This window comes from Calliopsis andreniformis, chromosome 1, assembly GCF_051401765.1.
Source record: "Calliopsis andreniformis isolate RMS-2024a chromosome 1, iyCalAndr_principal, whole genome shotgun sequence".
Lineage (NCBI taxonomy): Eukaryota > Metazoa > Arthropoda > Insecta > Hymenoptera > Andrenidae > Calliopsis > Calliopsis andreniformis.
The window spans coordinates 11627888-11653859 of NC_135062.1; the positions used below are offsets into that span (position 1 = coordinate 11627888).

At 37.9% G+C, this 25972-nt stretch overlaps 1 protein-coding gene and 1 long non-coding RNA gene across 7 annotated transcripts in view; one reads left to right on the forward strand and one right to left on the reverse strand.

The window, feature by feature from the left end:
• LOC143181706 (uncharacterized) overlaps positions 1-25972 on the forward strand; it is a 203523-nt gene that overhangs the window by 2101 nt on the left and 175450 nt on the right. The window lies entirely within an intron of this gene.
• Ctns (lysosomal cystine transporter cystinosin) lies at positions 5-17583 on the reverse strand. Of its 6 annotated transcripts, XM_076382200.1 has the most exons (10): positions 17162-17583; positions 16237-16386; positions 4898-4949; positions 4723-4813; positions 4139-4321; positions 3129-3369; positions 2933-3052; positions 2567-2855; positions 2391-2493; positions 743-1675 (listed from the first exon to the last, which is right to left on the reverse strand). In XM_076382200.1, the coding sequence occupies exons 3-10, from the start codon at positions 4935-4937 to the stop codon at positions 1573-1575; spliced, it is 1170 nt and encodes a 389-aa protein (XP_076238315.1). In that variant the 5' UTR covers positions 4938-4949; positions 16237-16386; positions 17162-17583; the 3' UTR covers positions 743-1572. The 6 variants fall into 6 exon arrangements, with proteins under 6 accessions (XP_076238330.1, XP_076238315.1, XP_076238323.1 ...); XM_076382215.1 differs by lacking the exons at positions 743-1675; positions 16237-16386; positions 17162-17583 and adding exons at positions 5-298; positions 5400-5534; XM_076382208.1 differs by lacking the exons at positions 16237-16386; positions 17162-17583 and adding an exon at positions 5631-5723.

Consider the following 25972-nt stretch of genomic DNA (forward strand, 5'->3'; position numbering starts at 1 on the left):
TGGATCCGCTTAAATGGATTTGGAATTCCCATCGATAGATATGTTACATCGTTCGGTGAGTGAATTTTTAATTTTCTTCAAATTAAATATTGTGACTGCCGATGACAGTACAATATATTCCTTTATATTTGTTCCTGCGTTCCTTTACGCGTTTGAGTGATAGATTAATAGTTGTTGGTCTTTAATATAATTATATATAATTAGTCAGTCAGGAATAGTGAAATCCAGCATAATTTATGCATCTCCTTGTGATGTTTCATAACTGCTACCTGGTATTTCAACGTAGTCTTTACGATCCCTGTGGAAAGGAATTTTCAATAATCTATATGTACATAATACTTTTTCCTTTAAAAAAAAAAAAGGCAAAGAAACTATATTTTTTTTAACAATTCATACTGCTTTTATACTATTATCTTTTTCAACTAGTATGATTAACATTCATTTGTTATTTAATGTTAGTTCAATTAATATTGTTAGTATATTCTTTCCATACATACATTCACAACACACATACACCAGTACACATACACATTCTATCAATCGTAATGTGGAATAATTGATTTAGTTCAAAGCATAATGTTACTATACCATTAAGATTTGAGACTGGTTCAGTATAAATATTTTATTGGAACATTTTTGCTTAAGTTTTTAGAATAGTCAGTAATATTTTCTTGTCGTATAAGAGTTTATTAAGATCTTTTACAAACAAGTAAAAATTTACTGGAAAAACTGAATACAACAATCCCAGTTATGTATATCTTTTAATTATAGAATAATTACAGCTAGTGCATATTAATACATTTGCATCAACATGATAATTCTAAATTACTTCGTATGCAATGATTTGCCCATGTTTTTAAGGATAATTTTAAATTCATTCCACATGCACGAATGTTGCGATACCCATGGTACATTTTATATACCAACTTACACTTACTAGTTTGTTTCAATGACTTTGTCCTCTGATTTTTTTCATGAATTAAAAGTAAAATGCACAAAAACATGCAGACAGTTTTTATTACAACACCAGTATAATTATAAAAATGTCCAATCTTAAATAGTTGTAAGATGTTCCAAAATTTTGTATAAGTATCTATTACTAATTGAACTAAAAAGTTAAAATCTATATACTAAACTAGACAATAATTAACATTTTTTTTGCGTTATATCACCAACACCACGTGCTTTCAACATATTTTAATCTTGACATAACATCACAGACAATAATAATTTATTGTATTCGTAAAAATATCGTTTGACACAAATAATTTATTAGAATTATTTAGCTTACTATAAAATCAATTGTCTCTCTTTTATGTAGAAAAAAAGACATCTATATATTAGATTGCATAGAAAAACTGTCAATCTACATATAATAGTTTCCATCTTTATATGTATCTCTACTTTTTCCTATGTTTATTCATAATTAACAACCAACAGAGATTCAGTATTAAAAAATGGCTAAAAATAATCTCAATTGCCACTTATGCTCCCTAAAACTTTCTAATGGAATGTAAATCTTCTGTTGATATAATACCATACATTCAAGCATCCTAAATATTAAATACTGTTTCAAAAATAACAACATCTATCTTTCAACATTGCCGTTTTGTCTTCGTTATATGAATCTTCTTTGGCAAGTGTTTCATCACTCGAGGCATTTGTGGGACTTTTTCTGTAAGAATTTATGATTGTGCAAGCTAGTGCAATGTAGGAAAATAAGAAATGTACATGGCAGTGAAGTGATTCTAATACAATAGGGATGATGAGAGATGCTTATATTCTGTCTTTGAGGTCAATCATCTTTTCAGTGATAAATCTGCAAAATCAAAATTTTTCTCTACCTCTCAAATATATAATAACTATATTCAATAGCATAAGCGTATATGCACTTGTAAGAATTAAATTGCATAGTATTTAAGCAAGTAACAAGTAGTCAGTACAAAGTTTTAATACATATACATTTGCATGTTTGTAAATAACTTATACTGTTATATATGTACATATATACTTATCACTATACAAATGTATACGTATGTGTATTATAACACAAATATGCATATTAGCTTCTCAATCCATTCATAGCTTTTTATGATTCCTATTTGAAGCCTCATTAATAATGTTTATGTGAAAAAAAATTCTGCGGTTTTCGTTCTCAGGATATTATTAAACAACCAAATATTAATTAGATTTCAGTTAGACATGCTACAACATGCAAATAGTTAACTTTTTGCGTGTGCAATACATGCAATTATTCTTATACAAACTGTACTTTTTAAACACAATTAGCTACTAAAATCTTCTTGGAAAATTTAAATAATATAGGTAGTAAGTATTGTTAATTGGGAAATGGTAGATGAGAAATAGAACAGAATGAAGGTTGTACGTACCTATACAAAACGTAATGTTGTATAATGAAGAATATATCAAACGCTACTGAAAAGAATCCCAAACCAAACTTTGTTGGGTCTCCAAAAATACTTTCCCAGTCATCTAATAAAAAAACGATCATTAATAATTTGGAAATCGTCAAATGGTTGTTCCATTTTTATTTCATATATGTTACCGTAGTTGTATGCATTTAATATCATCTGTAGCATCGACAGAATACCGCCGGTAAAATCTAAAAATATATTGCCAATACTCCAACCAACGGTGGACTTCCTTTTATAATTGTAAAACGCTTGTGGAACGTACTTTATCAAAGTTATGCATAATTTTACGTAACTGCAATAATACAGAAAGTCGAGCCACTCTATTATTTTTATCGCTGCTAGTATCACGGAAGTTAGTATAAAGATTGTGAATATTCCATGTATAATACGCGCAGTTGTAGATACTCTTTGAGTGCCTACCTAAAAAGTTAACAAATTTGTTGATACTTACTACAGTTCTCAAAATTAATGCGAGAGTTAACAAACTGATTCTTTACCTCATAAATAAAGCACTGAATAATAGTTATCACAGTAGCAAATACTGCATGTAAAGCAAAAAATATATCATTCACTTGTACAGGATTTAAACCTTTTGGATATCGTCTAAAATATTCGAGCTGAAAAGTGTAGTTGTATATTTATTTGTGCATAAGAAATAAGCATATTAATTACAACATTTAGTATTGAACATACCTCCACATCTGATATCCAATACAGGCCGCAATTAAACAGAGCATACATGATAAAACCAACTAGATTTAACGACAAATAATCGAAATTTAAACCTATGACACTTTTGCGTCTGTAATTGCTGTATATTTGTGGATAGAAGCTTACGCTCCATGCTAAAAAGTATATCCATCCTACGACAGTGCTTATATGGTAAAGAATTTCTGATTTTTCTACAGTAACCCTGACAAAGGCCTGTGAAAAACTGTAAAAGTATAACAAAGAAAATCAGTAAGATGACTATTCTGCAAGTAGTACTGAAACATAATTAGTGTATAAAATACTAAAAATTCGTTAAGCCTCCTCTTACTTTAAATCAATTTTATTCAATTGGTCTTCAGGAATTAGAATCACTTTAAAGATTGTCATTATTCTTTAATATAAATTATTTATCTAATGATTTATTATTATTATATTTCACAATGTATATATTAAAACACTTGCTTGCACTAAAAACTTTACTAAAATAATTTATAGATCACATTAATTAATACATTCTCTACTAGAAACTGATTCTAACACATTTTTGTAGCAGTAGGAAGTAGTCTGCTCAAAATCCGAGCAGAGACTGACCGAACTCTAAGTTTAAGAACCAATGACTAGTGCAGGTCAGGAGGCTATCTCTACAAATAACTGTCAGTGAATGTTAGCAAATATAATGTGATAGATAAGATCTTTTAGAATATTGTTGTGAAAGTAAATATTTTTGTTTTCTGATAGATCATTACTCATTGCTTTAATGTCAGAGAAGGGAAGACAGGAATTAATTTAGTCAATTTTCTTAACTTCATATTTATTTTTGTTTGTTTTACCCGCTGTAAGTAAACATAGCCTTATTTTTATTTGTATCTACGTTTTACTATCTCCCATTTACATAGATTTAAAAAACAAAAATGACGGATTAAGTATTTAAACCAGTTTCAAAATTTCTGAAAGTATGATTTTTTTGTACTATATTACTCTTAAATACTTACTCTGTAATGTTACTAGGAGTGACATTAACGCCAACAGTCGAATGACCTGCATTAAGTCCTGTTACAAATATGTCCCATATTTTTACATCATATTCAATTACACTGAAATTAGAAGGATCAACAGCAACTAAATCTGTATGTTGCACGTCTAGCCTGACTAACACAGGTTCAGATAGATCTTCTCTGTAATGAAATTACATTTTATTGTATCGTACTTGTGAATCATAACAATGGAACTTAGACAGCGCAGTAGAACACCATGGGGCACAATAAAGGTTTATCTTAATTGAGTACACTTGAAAGATATTGTATGAAATATTGCAATTTTATTGCTATATCAGTGTTATTTCTGCTGAGATTAAAATTTTCCTAAATGCAATGCAATAAGACTAACAACTATCATAAAACATAAACGCATTCCAATATTTTCCATCGCAGAACTGTTGCATCAGACAACTCTTCAGTTCTCAGTTTATGAAATAGAGATTATATAATAAACAATGAAATCTTTGTGCTCCAGTTAGTGACCATACTCTGGTGTCTTTTATTATACATAATTTTCACCTGCACTGGTGCATACTTACGTCAGGTACAATTTAAAATGGCTTTGAGTGTCTAAGTGAACTTTTAAATCTTGGCTGGAAACTTTAAAATCTGCCCATGTTTGACCTAAGACTAAAACATTATTCTTTATTTAATATACAATTTTATTTCTAATGATAACCAATTAACAGAAGTCAATAAATTATTTTTGCTTACCTACAAGCATAAAAATCCCAATATACCATGGATAGGCCATTTTTTAGATCTCCTGTAATAAACAAAATTTTATCAATGTTATGCCTGGTATTCTAACTTCATTTTTACAATCTACATATTACATATGATCATACTATTATAAAATTTGGAAAAACATACAATTGCTTAAGCAGAGGTTCAACAATTAAAGATTCTTGAAAAGTTTATTCGTCACAGTGAGTCATTTCAGGACGCAAGGTATACTGTTTAATCAAGCAGTGTACGACAACTCTGATACCAACAATAGCAAATGAAAAACTCTCCGAAGGTAGTTTAAATTATTTTTATTCTATTTTTAAAATGTTCATTGATCTAGACAATAACATATGGACCAATTAGTCAATTTAATTAGCTCACAAACAATGTAAACAACCGATATCGTGCACATCTGCTCAGGAGATAAAGCTCTCTGCTTCCAAAGTCTTTGACCGTTTAACAAGCAGGAAAAAAAAGGAAATCATACAATGTATCGAGCACTTAGTTGGTTGCATGTCGTTGCTACCGGCGGAGAATCTTGCGTAGATCGATATCCAAATTCCTGATAGCGATTGCGTTTATCTGTCGAATACTGGTCACTGATTACTCGAGAAGAATTTACAAGGCATATTGATACGACTTAGAACGATGCCCTCGCTTATACTGGAGAACAAACGTTCCCTGTGGAAAGACCCAGGGAGTATCAGTCGAACTTAACCTCGGAAGCGCGACGACCTCAATGAAACGTGCCGTCGCGGAGCGTTAAAGACGATAAGGTCTCGTGCTCTCAAAATCACTGGCATTTCGCGCCAGACTCCTCTGATAAAGTATCGTTTCGCTTGTGGAGCTTGGCATCGCCGAACACAGTGCGGCGAGCCGAGCGAAAAATCAATCGAGCCTTTGCATCGTTCCAGCGAATGTAAATAAAAACTTCGCGTTCCCCGTTTGCTATACTGGAGGCGCAAAAGATGATTCAAACCAGGAACGTAGCAAAATGCGCTCCAATTGAGAATTATAGGAAATGCAGACTTCTCTCAGAATTCTGTGGATTTTTAAAGACAGGATTTTCCTCCTATAGATTTCTTTTTTCTTGGAACTGTTTTTAGTTAAGTTATTTAACTTGCATCAGTTCTCTCTGAGATCTAAGATGCTTAGGGACCACTGATTTGCTTTGAAAGTGGCAGAATCAAGTCGATGTAAGTTTCATGTCGGAATTATTCAGGTGGAAGAGTGAAAGAGGTTCCTCAGACCAGTATCGACATATTTGCATGCAAATTGCAGGGCAACGCGATGCCATTAACGAGTTCTGGAACATTGTGGTTATCGTTTGATACACAATTAGTATTCTAAGTTTCTCTTTTTTCTTCTCGTTTCACGGTACTCATTACATTTTTTCTCACCCTATTCATTTTTGTAATGTTCTCTTGCCAGTCTTGTAACATTTTATTCTGAATAAATTACTGGCTGATTCAGAGATAATATATGTATTATTCCTCTTAAAAATGTTCCAATATTACATAGCTTCTTTCCAGAAAATCCTCTCTTTTTCCAATCAACGTAGCTTTTATCAATTGTCTCGTAGAAGGAAAAATGTTCCCCACAGACTGGAGTTTTTCCTTTACCCAAATTTTCCGCGGCTTATCTGATTACTTATGTTTATGTTTCCCTCGTCATTCACGCTGACCTATGCCAGGGAATCCCGACACCAGGGTTTTTCCTCCCTTAAACAATTCCTGTTTTCGGCAACACGTTTGCACGCTCGTAAAACTCGTCGCTCACGTGTTGACTTCATTGAACGATAACAACACGGTAAAGAACAATGAAAAACATGCGTATGTATATACAGAAAGGTTCGCGGGAGATACGAATCATATTACGATTAATTGCACTTATTCAGAATTGCATTTATTACCGGAAGTCGTTCACAACATTTTAACGTCCTCGACCTACACTACCGCGTATAAGTATTTCGACACCTCCACATTTCCAATAACGTAAAAGTGTCGAAATACTTCTGCACAGTAGTGAATGCATAATCAAAAGTTTCAGGAGAAACAGCGTATTCACGTTTCTCAGAGGAAATCGACTCGCGCTCGAATTTTTCCACGAGAGTGCCACGTTGATGGTTCGACATTAGGAAAATTTCTGCTGAGCAAGCGCTGGGGCGTTTTAAAGTCCGGGAAGAAGGCCATATGTATGGTGTACACATTTCGAGATAGAATAAATCGAAAAGAGAGATCGAGGTTCGAGTGCACTCCGCGTCCCAAAGGGGCCCTCGCGCAGCTTGCGCGGAAACAGCTCTGAAAGTCGATCGGCAGTCTGCTGTTGCTTTTGTTGACGCATACACGGACTTCTGCGCCGCCAATATTTTCCTTTGCGTCATCGCGGTCCGCGTACAACCTAATCCTCGAAGATAGCCCTCCATCCACCCCCCAGCCACCCCTGTTCCTTTCTATCGCTTTCAATTCGCCTCTGATATGGATAAACAAGATCGTTCTCGACCGGACGTTTGCCAATGCACCTTGAAATTATTCGGCAAAATCATTCGACTGGAATACCCAACGAAATATCCCTTCGCCTTAGGATCTTTCCTCGGACTTGGGAATTCAGGAGGCTGTCGGTGCCATCTCCGACCATTTCTGGGAGATTTGAAAATATTTTTCTGTATGGAAATCATTTTATGTCTCGGGGTGAGGGGTTGGAATGGTGGCTGAATTTCCAACCTGTGCGAAGGTATTAATAGATTAGGATTTTGTCCAAAAACAAGAGTTCTCTCTATAAGTAGTTCCAGTCTGGTAGGACAACGATGCTTTCTGTTTCATCCTTTTTGATTTCTATGTGTCTTCAAAACTAGATAGGAAGAGCTTGAAGACTAAATTGGAGCACTCTGTGGCAAAGGCATTAATTTGGAGAGCATCTGACTCAGGTTTCCAAGACAAGATCTTTAGCATTTACCTTAGATACAAACAAGTAATATTCATATTCCTCAGAAGACCGAAATTTCTGATAGTGATATCAAAATAATCATTTATTTCCCACTCTGTATTGTCATTTCTTACCCTTGATAAACTGTCAAGAACCAAGTTTATACATCACCGCGATTATTTCTAAAAATTTAGATGTTATTGGAGAAATCATGGTTCGCTTGTGACAAAGGTCATTAGAGTAGGGTATTTGCTGTAGTTTGGGACCTCGATTGTCTTCTTCATCGATGAGAGAGAAGGAAGCAGAGATTTCAGTCTTCGTTCCTCTGATGCTGATGACTGGTACCACGTGACCGAGGGATTCGATACGCGCAACATTTCAATCGTATCAGTTCACGTGAATTTTCGCAGTGCGGGTTTTTTCCGCTTTGTGACCCGTTATCTGCATCCTTTTCGTACCTATCGCATAAAACACCAGTTGTGCGTGCTCCTTGATAAACTTAGTACACTTTAGTAGGTCAAGTGTCGGTGAAGTTCCATCGCGATTGCGGAAACAGTTTCACGCATTGAAAAGGAGCAGCGGAGAGATAAGCAGAAGAATGGGATCGGAGCAAAGGGAGCGAGAGAGAAAGGGGGACTGATATCGGGGACGTTGTCGTAATTGTGAAAATAATTAGAAGGGACTTTTGAATTATTATCGAGACAGCGCGGAATTAGCGAGGCTACAACTCGAAGACCTTTTGATCTTAGGTGCATAAATAGTGTGTCTTTGACATTGATTAAACGGGACTCGCTTTTGTTTCCGAATAATGCGTGTATCAGAGCTGAAAAATCGGGGAGGAAATCGAGTTAAAAGATGTAATTTCGATAACGATTCAATTTCTCCAGCCTCGAATTTCAATTTTCTTATTTATCGATTGCCATCGCACTTTCCCTTGGATTACTCGTTATTGGAGAATCGATATTACTGCCAGTTTTTGGCAGGTAATTATTCAAGTGAAAGTCTTACTGATTGTACAGGGCGTTCAAGAAGATATAACTTCTATTCATAAATTCTACTAATAATTTTCAATCCCGCTAATAATTAATTTACTGTAAATTATTACATATTTTATGTCACTTAGAGATTAAGTATAACGAGTTTTGTTTTCATTTTCCTATCTTAACCTTAGAGTGGCACATTAGGGTTTTTTATGAACTCAGAAAGATACCAATTTCTGCAAGATAATCACAAATAAAAATGTTCTTTAATTTCTTTTAATTTCTAAACCTGAAACACTCAGTAGGCCACGTGGCATTAGTTTTTTCTAAAAAAACAGTGTGCCATTCCAGGATTAATATGCAAAATTCAGTGCAGGTACTAATATCCTATAATTGATCTTACTATTTGTAGACAAAAAATTAGAATAAGCTTGCATGTAACAAGATTGGATTTTCCTTGAAGCATCCTGTACGATCGTGGTCTCTATGTCAGTTTGCCGAAGCCAATCGATCTTCGTTTCGACTTGTCATTAACATTCTTCATGCGACGCTGCATGACCGTGTTATCTCTCGGCCAGTAGTCGCATTATCCTTTCAGCCACGAAACAATTTCGAGAACAGTTTTGCGTGAGCAGTATTAAAGGCTAGTCTCGCCAGGCAATAACGGTTAGCATAAATTAAAGATTAACTTTGTCGGGCAGGATCGAGCAACGTAATGCCTGTTCCATGCTAATTTCTTATCGCTGGCAATTACTTAATCGCACGCAGTTGAATGCATGTTCGGCTGTGTCCCTGGCTAATTGGGACAAGCAAAGAAACGTCCACGGGATTCGTTTTTATCCGGCAGAACCCCTTGTTAGCGTTTTTTAGGGAGGGACAGCATACTGCAGCTTGATAATTTCGGGGAATTTGTTTCAGCCGACAGAGAAGGGACACTGCAATGAAAATTATTTTTAAACCCCGAGGGTTTAAAATAACCTTCGATTACCTATCGAAGCAGTTTCACCTTGTGTTATACTTAACACACGATGTCAAGCGATTTCAAATTTTCAATCGAAATTTCGAACACTCGAGATTAGAAATTTGTAACTTTTTAAATCTTCAAATATTCAAATATTGAAATTTTCGAGTTTTTAAATTTTCAATTTTTCAAACTTTCAAACTTTCATATTTCCAAATCTTCAAGCCTTCTAATTTCTAAAGTTTAAAACTTTGAAAGTTTTAAATATTGAACTTTTCAAACTTTTTACTGCTTAAAATGTTCGAGTTTCGTTTCTTTCAAGTTTCAGAATCCAATTTCAGGAACAGAATTGCCTATATCCCCGCGAATAGCTTCGCATGTGTGCTTCAAAAGCGCAATTATAACCGTACGCCTCTGTAGTTTCATCGAACGCGTCGTGGCATCGTTTCGCCATTGTAGCTCTCGTGAAGTGAAAAGAAAGCGTTACACACGAAGAATTGAAGATTCGAAAGGTTTGCAAAGCTGATTTCGTGATCGTTTTGCGCATCGAGTGTAGTGGCTAGGCGCTTTGCTCGTTCGCTCGAGGTAGCCCGATTTATCGAACTGGTCGGCCCTGCGTTATTATTCTATCGACAGAATTATTAGCACAATTAATTGGCAGCTAAACGACTTTAAATACTTGGACAGTGTCGTCGTACTCGTTTGCCTGGCAGAGCCTCGATCGATGGAGCCTGAAATATATGGCTCCGTCGTCGTTATCCAACGTACAGGAATTTTTTATGGCCCCTCTGACATCTGATTTTATCAGGATTTCCTTCTTTTTTCATATGTGAACGCACAAAGGACATGAATCGTATATCACGAGCGACGATTAGCGTGAATTTTCCATGGACAATTTTAAGAATCATAGCTAATGGAAACGATGGTCTTACAGATCAATATTTTCTTGACGACTCAAATACGTTTTACCTTGGACGAAAGAAAGATATAGAGAAAACATTTCTCTGTTTCGATCTATTTTTTTTTTAGAATAATTTTTGCAAGATCAGTCCTACGAACTTTATTAAAATTAAATTTGTAGAATACTGGTACGTGTATGTATGCATACGTAACATACATACTGACTTGATCAGTGCTGCCAATTAAATCTGTTAGTTTTTCGATAGATGCGCTTGTACGTATTTATTGAAACAAGACTGAAATTGTGAATAAAACGCCATATCGATCTTGTACAAATTTTCCTCAGAAAAAATTCCACTTTCCTCCAAGCTTTTTGCAATTAATTTTCAGCTGTTTTCTGGATCGCTGAGTGCGTCGTGTAATTTCTTACCATATTTTATTTTTCCTTCTATTGATGAATCCCGATTTTTAATTTACCATTCATTGGACAGTGATTCTTGAAATGAACGAAGTGCATTGAATATCGAATATTTCATTTCATTTCAAGTAATGTCCTCTCAGCATAAATTCCATGTTTTGCGACGCGTTATTCCCTCCTGTCATTCGATATATTCCAATGGCTCTCCAACTTCGCTTTTTCTTTGTATCGTTCGACCGATCTCCAATGTAAATTCAGGAGGGCTCGCTGCACACTGGTCTCACCTATTTCGCGGACTCGATCCTTATAGAATATTAATAGGACGCCGCGGGTACGCGTTTCCTTGGCCATTCCGCTAACATTCGCGTCTGTAGACTCTGCACGCGGAATTACACGTAATAATGTCCGTCAGATAAACGATTTAATTCCGGTGTTTCGTTTTATCTCGTGTGTCATTCATTTGCGAATCAACACGTGGCGGGCGTTATGGAGAATGAATCACGTAGAAACGAAATATTATATCCACGTCTCTCAGGTTTCGAGTGTAATTTCAAACTGGATTTACGTACTTCCCAGAGACGAAGGGTTCAGAATATATAATTTTTTTCCGACCCACGGAGTTATTCAAATTCATTAAAATGAAAGACAGACTCGGTGAAGCTTTTTTTTCAAGCGAAATTGTGAGCATTCAGTTATTTCAAGTGCTCATATAGCTCCATTTTATAATTAAGGTCGTTCATGGTGATTCTTTATCGAGCTGCACGTGGTTGCCGATGGCTATTCCGTTCGGGCGAAGGAGGTCGCTTAAAAATCGAGCCGGTTGATCAGCTGACCCATCGACCCTTTCAATTGTTAATAAAGCGAAAAGCCTTTTTATGTTGTTTGGTAACCGTCCTGGGCCGAGGTATTTAAGCGATAGGATCGCTGCTTGGCCTATCTCGGTAACGATTTTTCTTCTTCTTTCTTGCTTTTTTGTCATTGATGAAACCAAGCATTAATCTTATTAGATTCATAAGCATTGAGGGCAACTGACTCCAACGCTCAGTAAAATTAAAAAACAGGCATAATTATGAAAATAAATATAATACAAACAAAGGGTGATCAATTTATCTAGAAATCCTCTGAGCGTTGACAGCATATATATTTACTGCTAGCATTCTAAGTGCTGGCAACATCCATTAGAGTGTTTCCATTTAAATTGATCACCCTATATGTCCCTTCTTCCCTGAAAGGTTAAATCCAAGATTTACCCCACCTAGGCAGACAAATTTCGTAAAAGGCTCATTAAAGAATGACCACGAGAACTTCTGAAGTCTGAAACTTTCTCAGGAAGACGAACAGAATCAGACGTAAATCCTAGAGCCAGTCTGGAGTTCGAAACGCTAACAGCGTTGCCAGCGATCGTAATAACGAAGAATAAATTTCCCGTGACACCCGAGTTTTCCTCGTCCACACTGTAATTAAGTTTTCAATCTACCGAGGGACCACCACCCACGCCAACAGTTCCAAAAACCTGTTTTCGTTCGGTCGTTTGGCAGCTTTCGGCGACAAACATCGGATCACCGACGTCTCTAATGCCGTGTTCACACTGCTGTTGGCGAACAGTGTTCGTCAGTAGTGTAGACATTTTTGGGAACAGTAAATAGCGAGCTCCTCAGCGAACAGCGAACAATGTTCGCTTGGGAAGCGCTGTATCAGGTCTGCTTTCGTTTGTAAACTACTTGCAAGCTGCTCGAGAAGTGTTCGCGAACAGTTCTCTGCAGTGTGGGCCTGGCGTTAGTGTTGGTAGAAAAATTGAGTAAGGGTGATACTCAGACCACACTACACTACAGAGAGTTTCAATTTTCTTTCATAATATTGTAAAAAGTGTACAAGTCAGACTCGTCAAAGCATGACATGGAGTTAAGAAAAAAGCAGCGAGAAGAGTTTGTCACCGAAGATATTCTTTGAAACTGGACCGACATGGGGTCGTGTCTCTCTTGCTTTGTCTTTCTCTTTCTCGTTTTGGATGGAGCAGCAGCGACCTCGTAAAATCGGGTCCCAAGGAATGGGTCAAACGCAGCCTTGCGCGCATTAATATTCGATGGGGACCGAAGCCGCGAGTGGAGCCAGACCGCCGCCACGGGCTTGTAAATTTACATTGGAAATCGGCTGGAACACCCGAAACACTCGGAGAAAAAGGTGCTCTCCTGGAGATACTGGCAGAGTTGGAGGAACGACGCGATCGACGCCCATTACTGATACGAGTTTCGGCTTACCGCGGGAAAGTTACACGATCGAAGTGTCGTCTGATAGAACTGTCGACGTTCCTCGGTGCTGCTTCGATTGTTAAGCCTTGTTCAGATTAGTCAAGTTACTTGAATTCGAGTGGCTCGAAAGCAAATGATTTGGAACAACTTCAACGCGATACTTTACTCGACTTGAAAGTGTATTCATATTGTCAGGGTTTCAAAGTGACAAATTATAAGAAAGGTTTTGAGAGGCAAGGTATGGCTAGCGATGAATGATCTTAGAATACCTTATCTGGCTACGACAAGTCGTGGCTTCGTTTTGGACTTCTTCATGTACTTGGCATAACTTGTTTTATTCATGTGTACAGTGTACTGCACCGTACAGGGTTTCTATCAAATTCAAGCATATCGATAAGCACGTGAACGTCAAGGAAGCTGTCAAAAGTGCATATCTTGTTTTTTCTTTGGAAGACACATAATCAAATAACTAGAATGTATCACCTCTTCTGTCGTCGTTAGTATGACAGCTTGAATTCAAGTAATTTGACTCATGTGAACACAAACTTGACATCAAGCTACTCGAATACGAGTGGCTTTAATTCAAGCAACTTGACTAATCTAAACGAGGCTTTGGCGGTGGAATTTATACAAATTTCATTGACAACCTCATATTTCTGTCACTCTTCGACCACGACGAACTAGGATTTTCAATATTACGTATTTTTTTCAAGGACTGGATTTATATATAATTCACACGGCCTTGTGTCATTATTGGCTGGCTTTGCGTGATAAAATTCATAAAAGTAAAACCGTGAGAGAGATAAGTCGAATGATATACTGCACTTGCTGGAGAGGACGACTGTAACACGTGTGAACTCCGGTGAATTGGTAATCGGTATTGAATGTTCAGCGACCTACATAGTAGAGGTTTTCCAATTGATGGATAAATGTAATTTCTGGTAATATTTGAGACTTTAACGATAAGCAACCTTTCAGAGTAATAAATGAGGAATTGCAGAAATTTTATCATAGTTCTACAACAGATAAAGAAATATAAAGTTAGAAGCATCAAAAATTTAAGCTTGTATTATAACTGAAGCTTATAAGGTTGAAATTATTATAAATTAAATAATAAAACGTAAGTTCAGAATATAAAATTAGAGTTTAAAATTTCGAACGTCAGTGAAAAATAAAATAAAAGAAATAGAAGCATATGGCTTGTTCTATCTTGTCTTGCAACCAGAGATATTGTGACATTCTTTTAGAACAATTGATTCATTCTTACGTTGCATGAATAAAAGTTTTATGTTCCGACTCTCGTGCCTTGGCAGACAAGTAGTACAAGACAGCTGTCCTTGGTGAAGGTGGTTCCGCATTATCTTTGCGATACCATTGGCTTTAACTAATGTGTAAGCCATTTTTTACCGAGATAATGAAGTTTATGACGTTTCTATATCGCGAGTTTTGCAACTCTGTTGCGTTTTTCTAGTTTTTACATCGTCATATCAAAGTGCAGAGGAATGCTGTTAACTCACATTTTTAGAGTATTAAATAGTTTATCTTTATTGTGGTGAAAGTCTGTCAACTATTATATGCCAAGATTCTTATCAGCAAATGGATCAAAATGACTAATTACTATATTGTTTGTTCATTCTTCTTGCTGGGAAATAACAGTGTTAGCCATTCGACATAATTTGCCATTTAAATTTCTATCAATTTCTTCTTCAATCTCCTTTCTGAGTCCTTGCAAATAAGTGCACAGCTGTTCTTTTGAATTTAGATACTTCTTTCGTATTTTACGATCCATTTCGTCCATTTCATCGGTGGAATTTAAATCAGCTGATTGTGGTAGCCATTCCATGATATCACATCCATTGATAGTTATTCATTTTCTAGACACTGGCAAGATCTCTAAATTTCATTCAAATAAAAACATGTACTACTTAAGAATGACATTGCATATCGTAAAGAATCGATATCAACTACTTACAATTTTAATTATTACAGTAGATAATTTTACTTAATGTGTGTAATTTAAAAAGTAAACACTCATTTCGTGCCAACAGTGGCAAATCTCAATAATCATGCTCCCTATCGCGACGAAGATTAATACAAATTTATCTGTGATTGTCGAATGGTGATAACTCAAATCGAGAACATATTTTTAAGTCGCTTATCATCCTACGTGGCCCTCAATGTCTTCCTGGCAAGTATTTAACAGTCTTATCGCGTTCAGAGACATATCGATCATTTCGTGTGTCGCGTATTTCGAATTGAAAACATGTCGGCGGAGTTCAAGAAACTCTTATTTCTGGCTGCAGCTCGTAAACTATTTCGCGCGAGAGATGTGTCAGAGGCGTTTGGCAGCGTATCTGGTGTCGCATGGTGCTCGCGTATAGAAACGTGTCAATGACTTTCGTATTCGGCGGCCTCGTTTTTCGGTCCCCGGCGACGACGAGTGCCGGAATCGATTTCGATTTCACGGCCAGTTTCACGGAAATTATATCGCGTCAAAGACGAGGGGGATCGATCCTTTTTCGCTCTTTTCCTCGGCCACGTAATAGAAAACAAAGAAGAAAGCCTTAGTAACAGCACCACGGTTCGCTTCATCATCAAACCGTGAATGGAGCGAAACTGTGTCAAGTATGACCCAAGAGACAGCTTCTTTATCCTTCAAACGATCCCCCGTCCGATCTTAGCGAGAGCACGAAAGAAAACATCCACGATCCTCGGCGAAACGCGTTTCAATTGTTCCATGGTCAATTCTCTTGTCAGATTTCAGATCGAATTCCGCGTCGCTCGTCAAATGGATTCGCGAGCACGCGCTCGATTTGTTTCTCAAACGTTCCGTCCGAGTTTTATTGGATCACGATTCACGGGTAAATTGTTCCGCGGCTTCGCTCACTCACCTGTCGAATTTCCTTCGGCCGCAAGAGATCAGGTGACAGTTAAAGCCCGCCGTGAGCGAATCCGATACAGAGACGTCCAATCTCTCTCTGCGAGCTTCGAAAACCTCTTTCCACTCCCCGTTCCTTCCTCTGTCTTCTCTTTCCAGCTACCTGCAAGGAACGAGCTTTCCATTAAGACTGCCGGGAGGTTGACGCGTTTCTTCCTGAATAAGACGAAAACGATTTAACTCGTTGTTGTTCAACTTCGACTCCCAAGCTCGGCCACTTTCCTCTCATTCTAGCTCATCGTTGCATTTGAATACTAATCGAGGCATGTGCCAAGGGAATGTTCACTGAATATTTGGGATACTTAAATTTGTGAGTGTGAGATGAAACGATCTAGGCCACGTTTTTAAGAAATTCGAGTTGATGATAACCCATTCGCGAGGCACGTGCCTTCTAGACTCTCTGGATGAGTTGGGTTAAGAAATTTTCTGGGATATTGAGATAATGTGTGGAAGTGAATCAAAGAATAGACTATAGATTAATATACACAGAAATAGACTAATTTGTTAGGTTGTAATTAGGATAGTCTTATTGGGTTCCTAATTTTAGAAGCAAATAGGAAAATCGTGTATGATTCTAGCTCGTTACCAATAGCACAACCAAGATTTAACATCTACAGGGTGATCAGTTTAACTGGAAGCCCTTCGACTGTTATTATTATTAACACTCATTAGAAGATTTCTAATCAAATTGATCACCCTATAGAATCTAAAATTCATATTTTCAGTAAGCAGAAAGGGGCCCTAAAAGAGCTTCTGTACTCATAAATAAGGGCTCAAGAGAACACAAATCTGGAAGACAGTATCAAACCCAGAAGCTTTAAAAAACTCCGATATCTCGAAAAAGTGACTCGACAGAAACGACATACATAACACTGTACCTCTGCTCTGAATACTCTTGCCCTATGACCCAATCATTCGGCGCAGTATCATCCAGGCGAGCACGCACTTCCAGCACCCAATGCTTCCGCGTTCAAATCCAGCTTGCCGCTGGTTGCGACCTTTTCACGGCTTCGGCCTTGAACTTTCAGCGATACTATCGCTCGTTCGTCCTCGGCAGCGCTTCCGACTTGGCACGGGCATCAGGGTCTCCGTGGTGAACCCTCGTTGCCTCTGATCTCTTCGCTAACTTCTGAAGTTGGATTATGTATCGGTCACGAGATAGGCGATAATTGTTGGAACTCACTGAACGTGTCGCGCGAGTAATTCCACGGTTCGGCCGAAGTCTCAGGCGAGTTGTATCGAAGGTGAAAGGAGAACGATCCGATTAGATCGTCGATAGAGGGAGTTTCTGGAGCGGGGACTGTCGAACGGAGGTTTTAGTATCGCTTTGGCGAACGCGATTCGCAAGTGGCTAGCGCGAGCCTGTCGAACCTACATATAAATCTCTGTAAGAGCCTATCCCCTCTCTGCTAAAATCTCCCCTCTTCCCCCTCTCGTCCCTTTCCCATGCAACGACCAATTTCGTGGATAACCGGTCGCCTTGGGTTTCACGCGGGCTTTTCCGTTTTCCTTGATTAATTAAGTGTAATTTTGTTCCACGGATTGATCGAGGTCTAAGCGGAATTTGCGCTAGCTGCTTGTCGTGTTCGAATTGTATCGAAGTGAGCTTTTTGTTGTTGGCGTTTGTTGTTGTTATTGGGATAACTAATTCGATATTTTTCAGGGGATACGTATGTATGTGAATTTTTTAGATTGCGGGAAATTGGAGTGGGTCTAGATATTTTTTAATGAATTAGTTGATGCAGTTCGTTGTTGTTTATAAAAAATATTGGGTATTTTGTGGTGAGGTATTAGTTTAAAAGATATTTTAAAGTACTACTTTTCTTCCTACTATTTTTTTAGAAATTTGAGATATATTTCCCTCGAATCGTTTGAAATTACATCTGATAAATTTTGTTTTTCAAATACCCTTAAAAAACCTAATGCCATCAAATTTAGTCATCTAGATAAAAATTCAGCACACCTGTCTCTAATCCATCACTCGAATATCGGATAAACTATATTGAAATTGAATACCATTTCGAAGTGCTATGATTAAAAAACACCATTGGTATAAAAATTAAAAAATTCAATATTTTATTTTCATCTACAATTTCCAATATTTAATTTTCATTAACCTCTTATTTTTACGCCTAATGAAACAGTTAGATGGAAAAATGGATTGACCACAATTACGTCAAAGAAGAAACATAATGGTATTAGAACGCGTTTAGTATTTATCACAGATGAATCATATTAAATACATATCTAAGTATTTTTCAATATATACTTGCATGTGCATCTCCTGAGGCGATGCTTTCAGAGAAATGACCCAGTTAATAGGTTAAATTATGTTAGACCGTCGCTAGAGGTTATTGATCTGTATCGGGAATCAAAGCTATTTTCATCTATGTGCATACATGAGCATATAGATATTATATAATATATGCGGTCGAATAATTATATAATATTAGTATATTATATAATCTGCGGTCGAATCAGCAGAGTCAAGAGACCAGTGGTTTCTAATTGAGGGCAAATTACAATCACGATATTTGAAATAACGCGGAATCCACTGATATCTATATTTGACTGGAAATATTCTTCTGTCTAGCTTGCCTTGAGAATACTTCCATTCATAGAATTTAACCGCTGAAATTTCTTATTGCTCAAGTAATTCTCATAAGTTGATATTGACTCGCGGAAGTTCAGCTCTTTCGAAATCGTTTTCCGTCGCGGTATACCAAGCTCTGAAGGTGATTATACTGTACCATGGAGTAGAACCCCTTATTAAAGTTTATGGTACGGACTGGGTTTATGACACTTACAATGAGTTATTTATCGCCTGGAAGATTGCAAATTCTAATTAGGATTCGGGAGGACTTGAAGTTCCTACCTGTTCTCAATGGTAACTAACGAATCGTGAACCCATGAAAACGAGAGACTTCCGACGGGGACAGGAGGGTGACAATGGATATGCAAAATTCAGGTAACCACCTAGGAGATTCTTATTGATGTCTTCAGGGTACCATCTTCATCTGCAATCCCCGAAGAATGCCTTAGAAGAAGAAAGTAGAGTCTTAGGAATCAGCATAACAATAACTTTCTCAATGGTGCGCACTTTGAACCCCGATGACACTGAATTCTTGCGCTTCGTGATCGAATCAAACGGAGCTTTCGAACTCCATAAACTCGCATTCAATCTTACCAACAGATCAATTCGCATCTGTTTTAAGAACTTTAGGAGAAGTTTCAGTGCACCTATAAAATTCTTATGTTATGTTTCTAGTTATTATTACGATTTCTTGCGAGGTTTCCGTTTTTAACGCCGCTTCGAAACAATTCGCTTACTCATCATTGTACGCTGACACGCAACCGAATCCAACGGTTTTGATTGAATTCAATTGGCGGAGTCGCACGCTCGTTACGTCTAGATTAATGTGTAGTCATCCAAACTATATATACGTGGTTATACAAAAAATAGCGATAATATTGCAGGCAGACCTTTTTAATAAAAACGTAAGGAGTTTAATTAAAAACCACTGTTTCGTTCTATAAACAAACGAAGCAAATGTTATCTCGATTGTTACAGGCATCACTGCAGGAAATGACCCAAATATTCGGGTAAATTGCTACCAAGTTGCTCACAAGAGGTAACAACAGGCAGAACACGGTGAGTGAAGCGAGTACTCCACGTATAATTTATATGCTTCCTACTATTTGGTCAACCTCGCTATAATTATTATCAGAGACATTACACCATCTGCTTCCGAAGGTTTCATCAGAAATTGGATCTCGTGCACGCTTGTTCCGCTCTCTATTGCAATATTTATATTACCATAGATGAAACAACATATTTTTCCCCCTTTTATCTCGCTAAATGGATTACGCGTGAACCGATACATAAAAGAGTGACTACGTAGAATTGGAGCAGGTCGTCTCCCGTGATGTCATCGAATGACGAAGCGAATCCTAGCGTACAGCTTATTGCACATGCGACGTGTTTCGATCGCGCGAATTGCACGGGTTTTGGCACGAGTTCTGGAACCGCTTCGGTAAATCTCTGGCTTGCCACCGAAAAGCATAAATTGTCGGTTCGTCGAGAGGGGGGGGGGAAAGTAGAGCAGGAGGAGGGTAGCGAAAGGAGGGAGGAAGAAAGGTGAAAATTCGCAGGACGTGATATAGAATTCGCGAAATTAAATTAAGCAGAGTTACCATACCGCTTTTTCAGTCGTCCTCGGACAAAACGAATTGAAAGTTTTTACGTGGAGAGAATAATTGTTGTTTGCACAGTGCTTTCTTTAGAGTTACCTCGGTGATCATTAAGGGTTTACTAATTACTGTTTATACCAGTGTTTCTCAGAGTGAGGGTAGACTACCACCCTGTGAAGCCTGAAGGGTGTCTCACTCGTCTAAGGAAGTGTTAGTTTTATCATTTTTATGAAGAGAAATGAAGAATACGCGCAAAAAATTAACTTTCTTCTTTATTTATTCTATTTATACATATTTGAACATCACGCCAGCGAAATATGAAATTAATCTCACTACTTAACCTTAATGGTCTTTTTCACTGACAAAGGAATTCACTGACTATTAGGAATAATTTAATAAAATAAGAGGGATGATGCATGGTATGCTGAGATGATTGTCGCTCATTTAATCGAAACTAAATAGTGCATGAGTAGGTCAGAATAATTTTTCATGGCGTCTGCAACAAGATGGGTCGAGGCTCGCGCTGTTGGCACAGATTTCGAGGCGAACACGATGCCTCTAAATCTCCGCGGGTAGCGTGGCATAGGAAACTCTGGGGGGTGGAGGGTAAACAAAAATTTAATGGAAACGTAATACATTCCTAACGGGGAACCACGGATACGCTTTCAATTCGATTTCAGTTTCATCCTTCCCCTCCTGCAACAGCGGACGTAATTAATGGCGTCTGGAATGTACATATTATTATCGTCCTGTGTTTTACGAAACTAATTATCGTGAATATGTTTCAAGTACGTCGATAATTAGTGAATTTCTGGTCGCAATTAATCCTTGAACGTCTACCTACCCCTAGAGCCTGTGAACTTAATTCTCTTAAAGCTGTCATTAATATTTGATGGAATTCTTCATTACTGTTTCATCAGTTCTTTCTAATTATCACGTTAATTTAAATTGGTCTGCACAGGTAATACAGTTCGATACTACAATGGTGAACTTCATGAATCTTTATACTCTTCTCTGCTTCAAATATATTTATCAAGTACGCAGGTACACATGTGCTGGTTACTATGAAAGTGATGTAAGTCCAGAATTAAAAAACAGTTATTTTATTAACTGAATCGTATGGAAATGAGCCAAATGACGAGAAACCAGAACATGAATTTTAGAAAAAATTTCCCACTTGCACCACTTTCATAGTAACCGACACTGTACGTTCGCACAATGAACAAAAAACGTGATTCATCATCAGTTGATCTTATTGTATCGTTATCTCGATCGATAACTGACATAATTTTTATCGCCTGAAACGTCATTCAGTTTTGAATTTAGTAATCGATAAATGTAATGTTATTTCACAATGTTCTTGCGAGAAAATTCTTATCAATTTTCACGGCGCGAGTGGTTTTTATCAGCAAGGAGCAAAGTGATTCTCAGAGGGTCTCAGTCACACTGTTCTTCCCTTGATCAGTTAGAAATCAGTCGTCAGGTAGCTCTGAAGCAGTGGTGCGCAACTGAGGGTCCACGCGTGGCCTGTTATGCGGTCCACGCGTGGAATGCGGCTCGTTACGTCGCGCTGTGCGGTCTCGCGTGCCGCGTGTGGTCCACCACGGCCAATCGTGCGGCTTGTGGTCTCTTACGCGAATCCCCGACGTTTAAGTCTTCTCTGGAATTTTGCGTTTCGAGTGCTTCGTCTGTCTTCGACGGCGAGACACTTTTGGACATATTTTTCTTCCGTGGAATCGCCACCCTTGCCTTGTATCATTGCTCACCATCTAGTTCTTTCTTGTTCCCTGGTAACCTGTTAGCGGGTAGAATGCAGTCGTTCAGCTGGAAATAAAAAGGAGACAAGGATTAAGGGAAAAAAGTGATCGACGTTCGGTTATTCGCTGTGTCCAAAGGAAAGGCTGGCAACGTTTCTCGTTTACGCTTGCAATCTTCTCCAGTCATTCTATTCTTTCGCTTTGCCGCTGGGAGTAAATTTATCCAACACGTAATTTCTGTATAACAAGCGGAGACCGATTTATAACTGAGGGGCAGGATGAGTAGCGTTTAACTCGACTTCAGAATCAAATTCCTCTGTTATATATTTCATGTGCTCCTTTTCCTTTCCCCTTTTCTGACAAGTCCCTTTTTCTGTGTTTTGCTGACGAGTCCCTTCTTCTGTGTTTTCTGACAAATCCCTTCTTTTTTGCGTTTTTCTAATGAGTCTCCTTTTCTGCATTCTCTTGGTGAGTCCCTTCTCCTGCTTTTTCTGATGAGTCCCCTTTCTGCATTCTTCTGGCGAGTCTCTTCTTCTGCGTTTTGCTGGCGAGTTAGTTGCAAGTATGATTTCGAGTTCGTTAGCAACCGATCAATTTCTGTCACCTCTCCAGCACGTCAGGATCACTATGTTATTGGACTTTTACGTTTCCCGAATTCGAGGCTTTTAAATTTTCGTAATCCGTCGATAAGGTTCCATGGAAATTCATCGCGTGTAAAACGTATTTTACGAGCGCACTCAAAACCGTATAAAAATTTCAAAATAAAAATTTACTGTTCCCCTCTTTGCCATACGGTTCAGAATATCGCTTCGAAACCATGGACGATTGTCGTTATATAGCTGAACGTTCTATGTTTAAATGATGACAGAAGACAGCAAAAGGTTTAAGATGGGTCTATACTACATGTTATATAACAAAGTCATACAACTTCTTCGAAAACAGAAAAGATACACATGAATAACATGTCCCTTTTCTGTTTTCTAAAATGTTGTATAACTTTGTTACACAGGGTTACGTAACTATATCTCCTAAATTTTCTTGTAAACTATTTATTACATTAGCAAATATTGCAAACGAAAGTTGTGTGTATGTTGCTCTCGTTACCAAACAACTTTCGTTTGAAACACTTTTTCATGCAACAAATAATCGCCAAGAAAATTTAGGTGATGCAACCAAAGAGAACTGACGTGTTGTAAAATCAAGAATAATTGCGTCTTCATTCCCTCATTAATTTAAAATATAGTTCACTTGTATTAAAGGACACTGGAAAAGATATCCTATCGATCACGCCTCCCTTTTTACACTAATTTCACGACGTATTAATCTCGAAGCCATTTATTTCGCGTAGCACGCGTACCATCAGTTAATCGCTGTCCCGCTGCGAACTAATCAGCGGTAATAGTTGGCTCGTTAAGGGGCACGGTCAGGCCTTGGAGAAGGTTTCCCTCTTTTCCCTCGTTACGGGCCGTTACTGCTATTCTTATAATCGCTCCCCGAACGTCCCTCGAACGAGATCGTATCGGGGGTTAGCCGAGTTTAAATTAGATTTCGACGGGGTAGCGTCTCGGCCATGGACGAGGACGCTCGTTCAAGGACCGCAGCAACAATGTACGCTCACGGGCTCGTTAAGCTCCTGCGGGACAAGGGTCACGAGATCCTTTAGATCGGAAGTTTTTTAACCGCGGGCCACCTTTGGCCTCTTCGTCACGCGTTAATTTCAGCACAACTCATCTTCGCGAAGCCTCTACAGCGGGGAACCTTGTTAACGAAACAGTCTGCTGATTAACCCTACCGTTCTTCCGGAGGATTTTAACGGAATTTAGGTAATTTAAAGTCCTTGGTACTAGGGGAGAAGAGCCCTTCGCGGAAATTTGAACGGGGATAGGAAACTTGATCTTGATTTTATGGATCTTGTTTTATTGAGAAAATTACCTTGGCTTGAAGGGTTGTAGCCACTCTAGCGGCGCTGAAATGGAGACGAGATTTATACTGATGAAAGTATTCGATTTAGGGAACTGAATTTTTTTGGTGAGAAGAAACCTATATTTTTTTAAGGGTTCCTGTCATTTCGCAGTGTTGGAAGAAAAGTCTCAACTTCTTGAAATCACTAGGTTTATCTAATTCTCTAATATTCTGTAGTTCTAGACTCCAGAGTCTAGAGACAAGTGTCTTCTTAACCACAATTCTTTCTTAGTACACAGAAGCTCTCGAAGCCTTCAGTATAAGATTTTCAAACACGCCCGAAAATGATCGAAAGTATGAATCCCGAAGGATACTTTTCAGTCGGCGGTATAGTATCCCCCGAAGCTCCCAACAACAATATACACTTCTCTGTGCCCTTTAGGCACGTAAAGTCTACGTTAAATCAACGTCGGCGCACAGTTGAGGGTAACTTCGGCCGTTTATAATCATTTTACGGGTACTTTGAAAATTTATGGGCCACCCTTTAAAGGAGCCCCGTGCAGCCTCCTGCGCGCCGTATAAACGTTATCGCGATATTAAGGGAGGTTTTCAGCGAGAGTTTCACGTTCGCGAGGTGCCCGTCGTTCAATGCGAATCGTGATTAAAATATATTGTTGGTCAAGTAACGGCCAATAAAAGAATGCCAGCCGTCGTTCTTAATGCGAGACAACGGTTCTAATCTTAGCTTCAATCGTATTTAAATTGCTCCCATTTTAAGTCGACAAATGCCCGCTCAGGTCTTAGTTTTTAACATTATCCGCAGCCAACAATTGTTTATCTACACGATAAACGGCGAACTTTCCTGCATATCGAGCGATAAAGGGGCTTCCCGTCTCCTGTGAACGCTCGCGTTTTTAGTTATTTCGGATGTCGTGAATTATCTCAATAACCTCGCCGCGTAAAAGCAAATGGCGCATAAAATGGGCACGAGTAATCGAAAACGCTGAACTTTGTGATATGTATTTGGGTCCTGTTACTGCAGGGAGGTCGTGAATCGTCTCGTTCGACTCACAATGCGAGTTATCGGAACAAATATACTCGGTTCCTTTAACTACGCGGATAAATAATAAAACTTCCATCTCCCTCGTCGAAAATTGTAAACACTGGGTTTCATAGTTTTGGGATTGTCCTAAGAAATACGTTTGGGATGAGAAATGGTATCTAGGATGTCGTGCTGTATTTCTTCCTTGTGTTTAGCTCTGGAATGATTGTGTTAGTGTCATTCGAATCGTGGTATCTGTTGGAAAAGTTTCGGAGGGTTCATTGAGGTGAGTGTTTCTCGAATTTGGTCAGTTCAATGTCTCCTTTATTTTGTTAAATTAGTTTTGGTGTCTCTACTGTCTGCTTAATTTTGTTACATTATTCTTGGTGTCTTCTGTTACATTTCACAATGCAGAATTAAATTTATTGACTTCTATAGATGACAGGCAGAAAAAAGTGTTAATTTTGAGGGAGAAAAAATTCATTAATTTGTCACTTGTTTTGAATTTTACTGAAACTCTCACTCAATAGAAATGCAGTAGCATGGTCCAAATACTCTTACAGTTAGTTATGAAAATGCCAAATGTTTTATTACTTATTTGCTGATAAATTGGTAATAAATTCCACTTAAAATGTTTGCCTTACAATAGAGGCATCGACGGTAGTAATACATTTCTAGGCGTATGTTCACACAAACTTTTTTCATTATCTAAATACATAGACCCTATCCTCCAGAACTGTCCCACATGTTTCGAAACACCCTCTATAACATACAATTTAATTATCTAATTTAAAATG

What these genes read in the sequence shown, in the direction of transcription:
- Ctns (XM_076382200.1), bottom strand. Translation starts at nt 4,937, where the DNA reads ATGGCCTATCCATGGTATATTGGGATTTTTATGCTTGTAG. An exon ending in TGGGATTTTTATGCTTGTAG is followed by an intron (nt 4,814 to 4,897) that starts GTAAGCAAAAAT and finishes ATAATGTTTTAG; the next exon opens with TCTTAGGTCAAACATGGGCA. An exon ending in TTCAGTGCTTTATTTATGAG is followed by an intron (nt 2,856 to 2,932) that starts GTAAAGAATCAG and finishes TTAACTTTTTAG; the next exon opens with GTAGGCACTCAAAGAGTATC.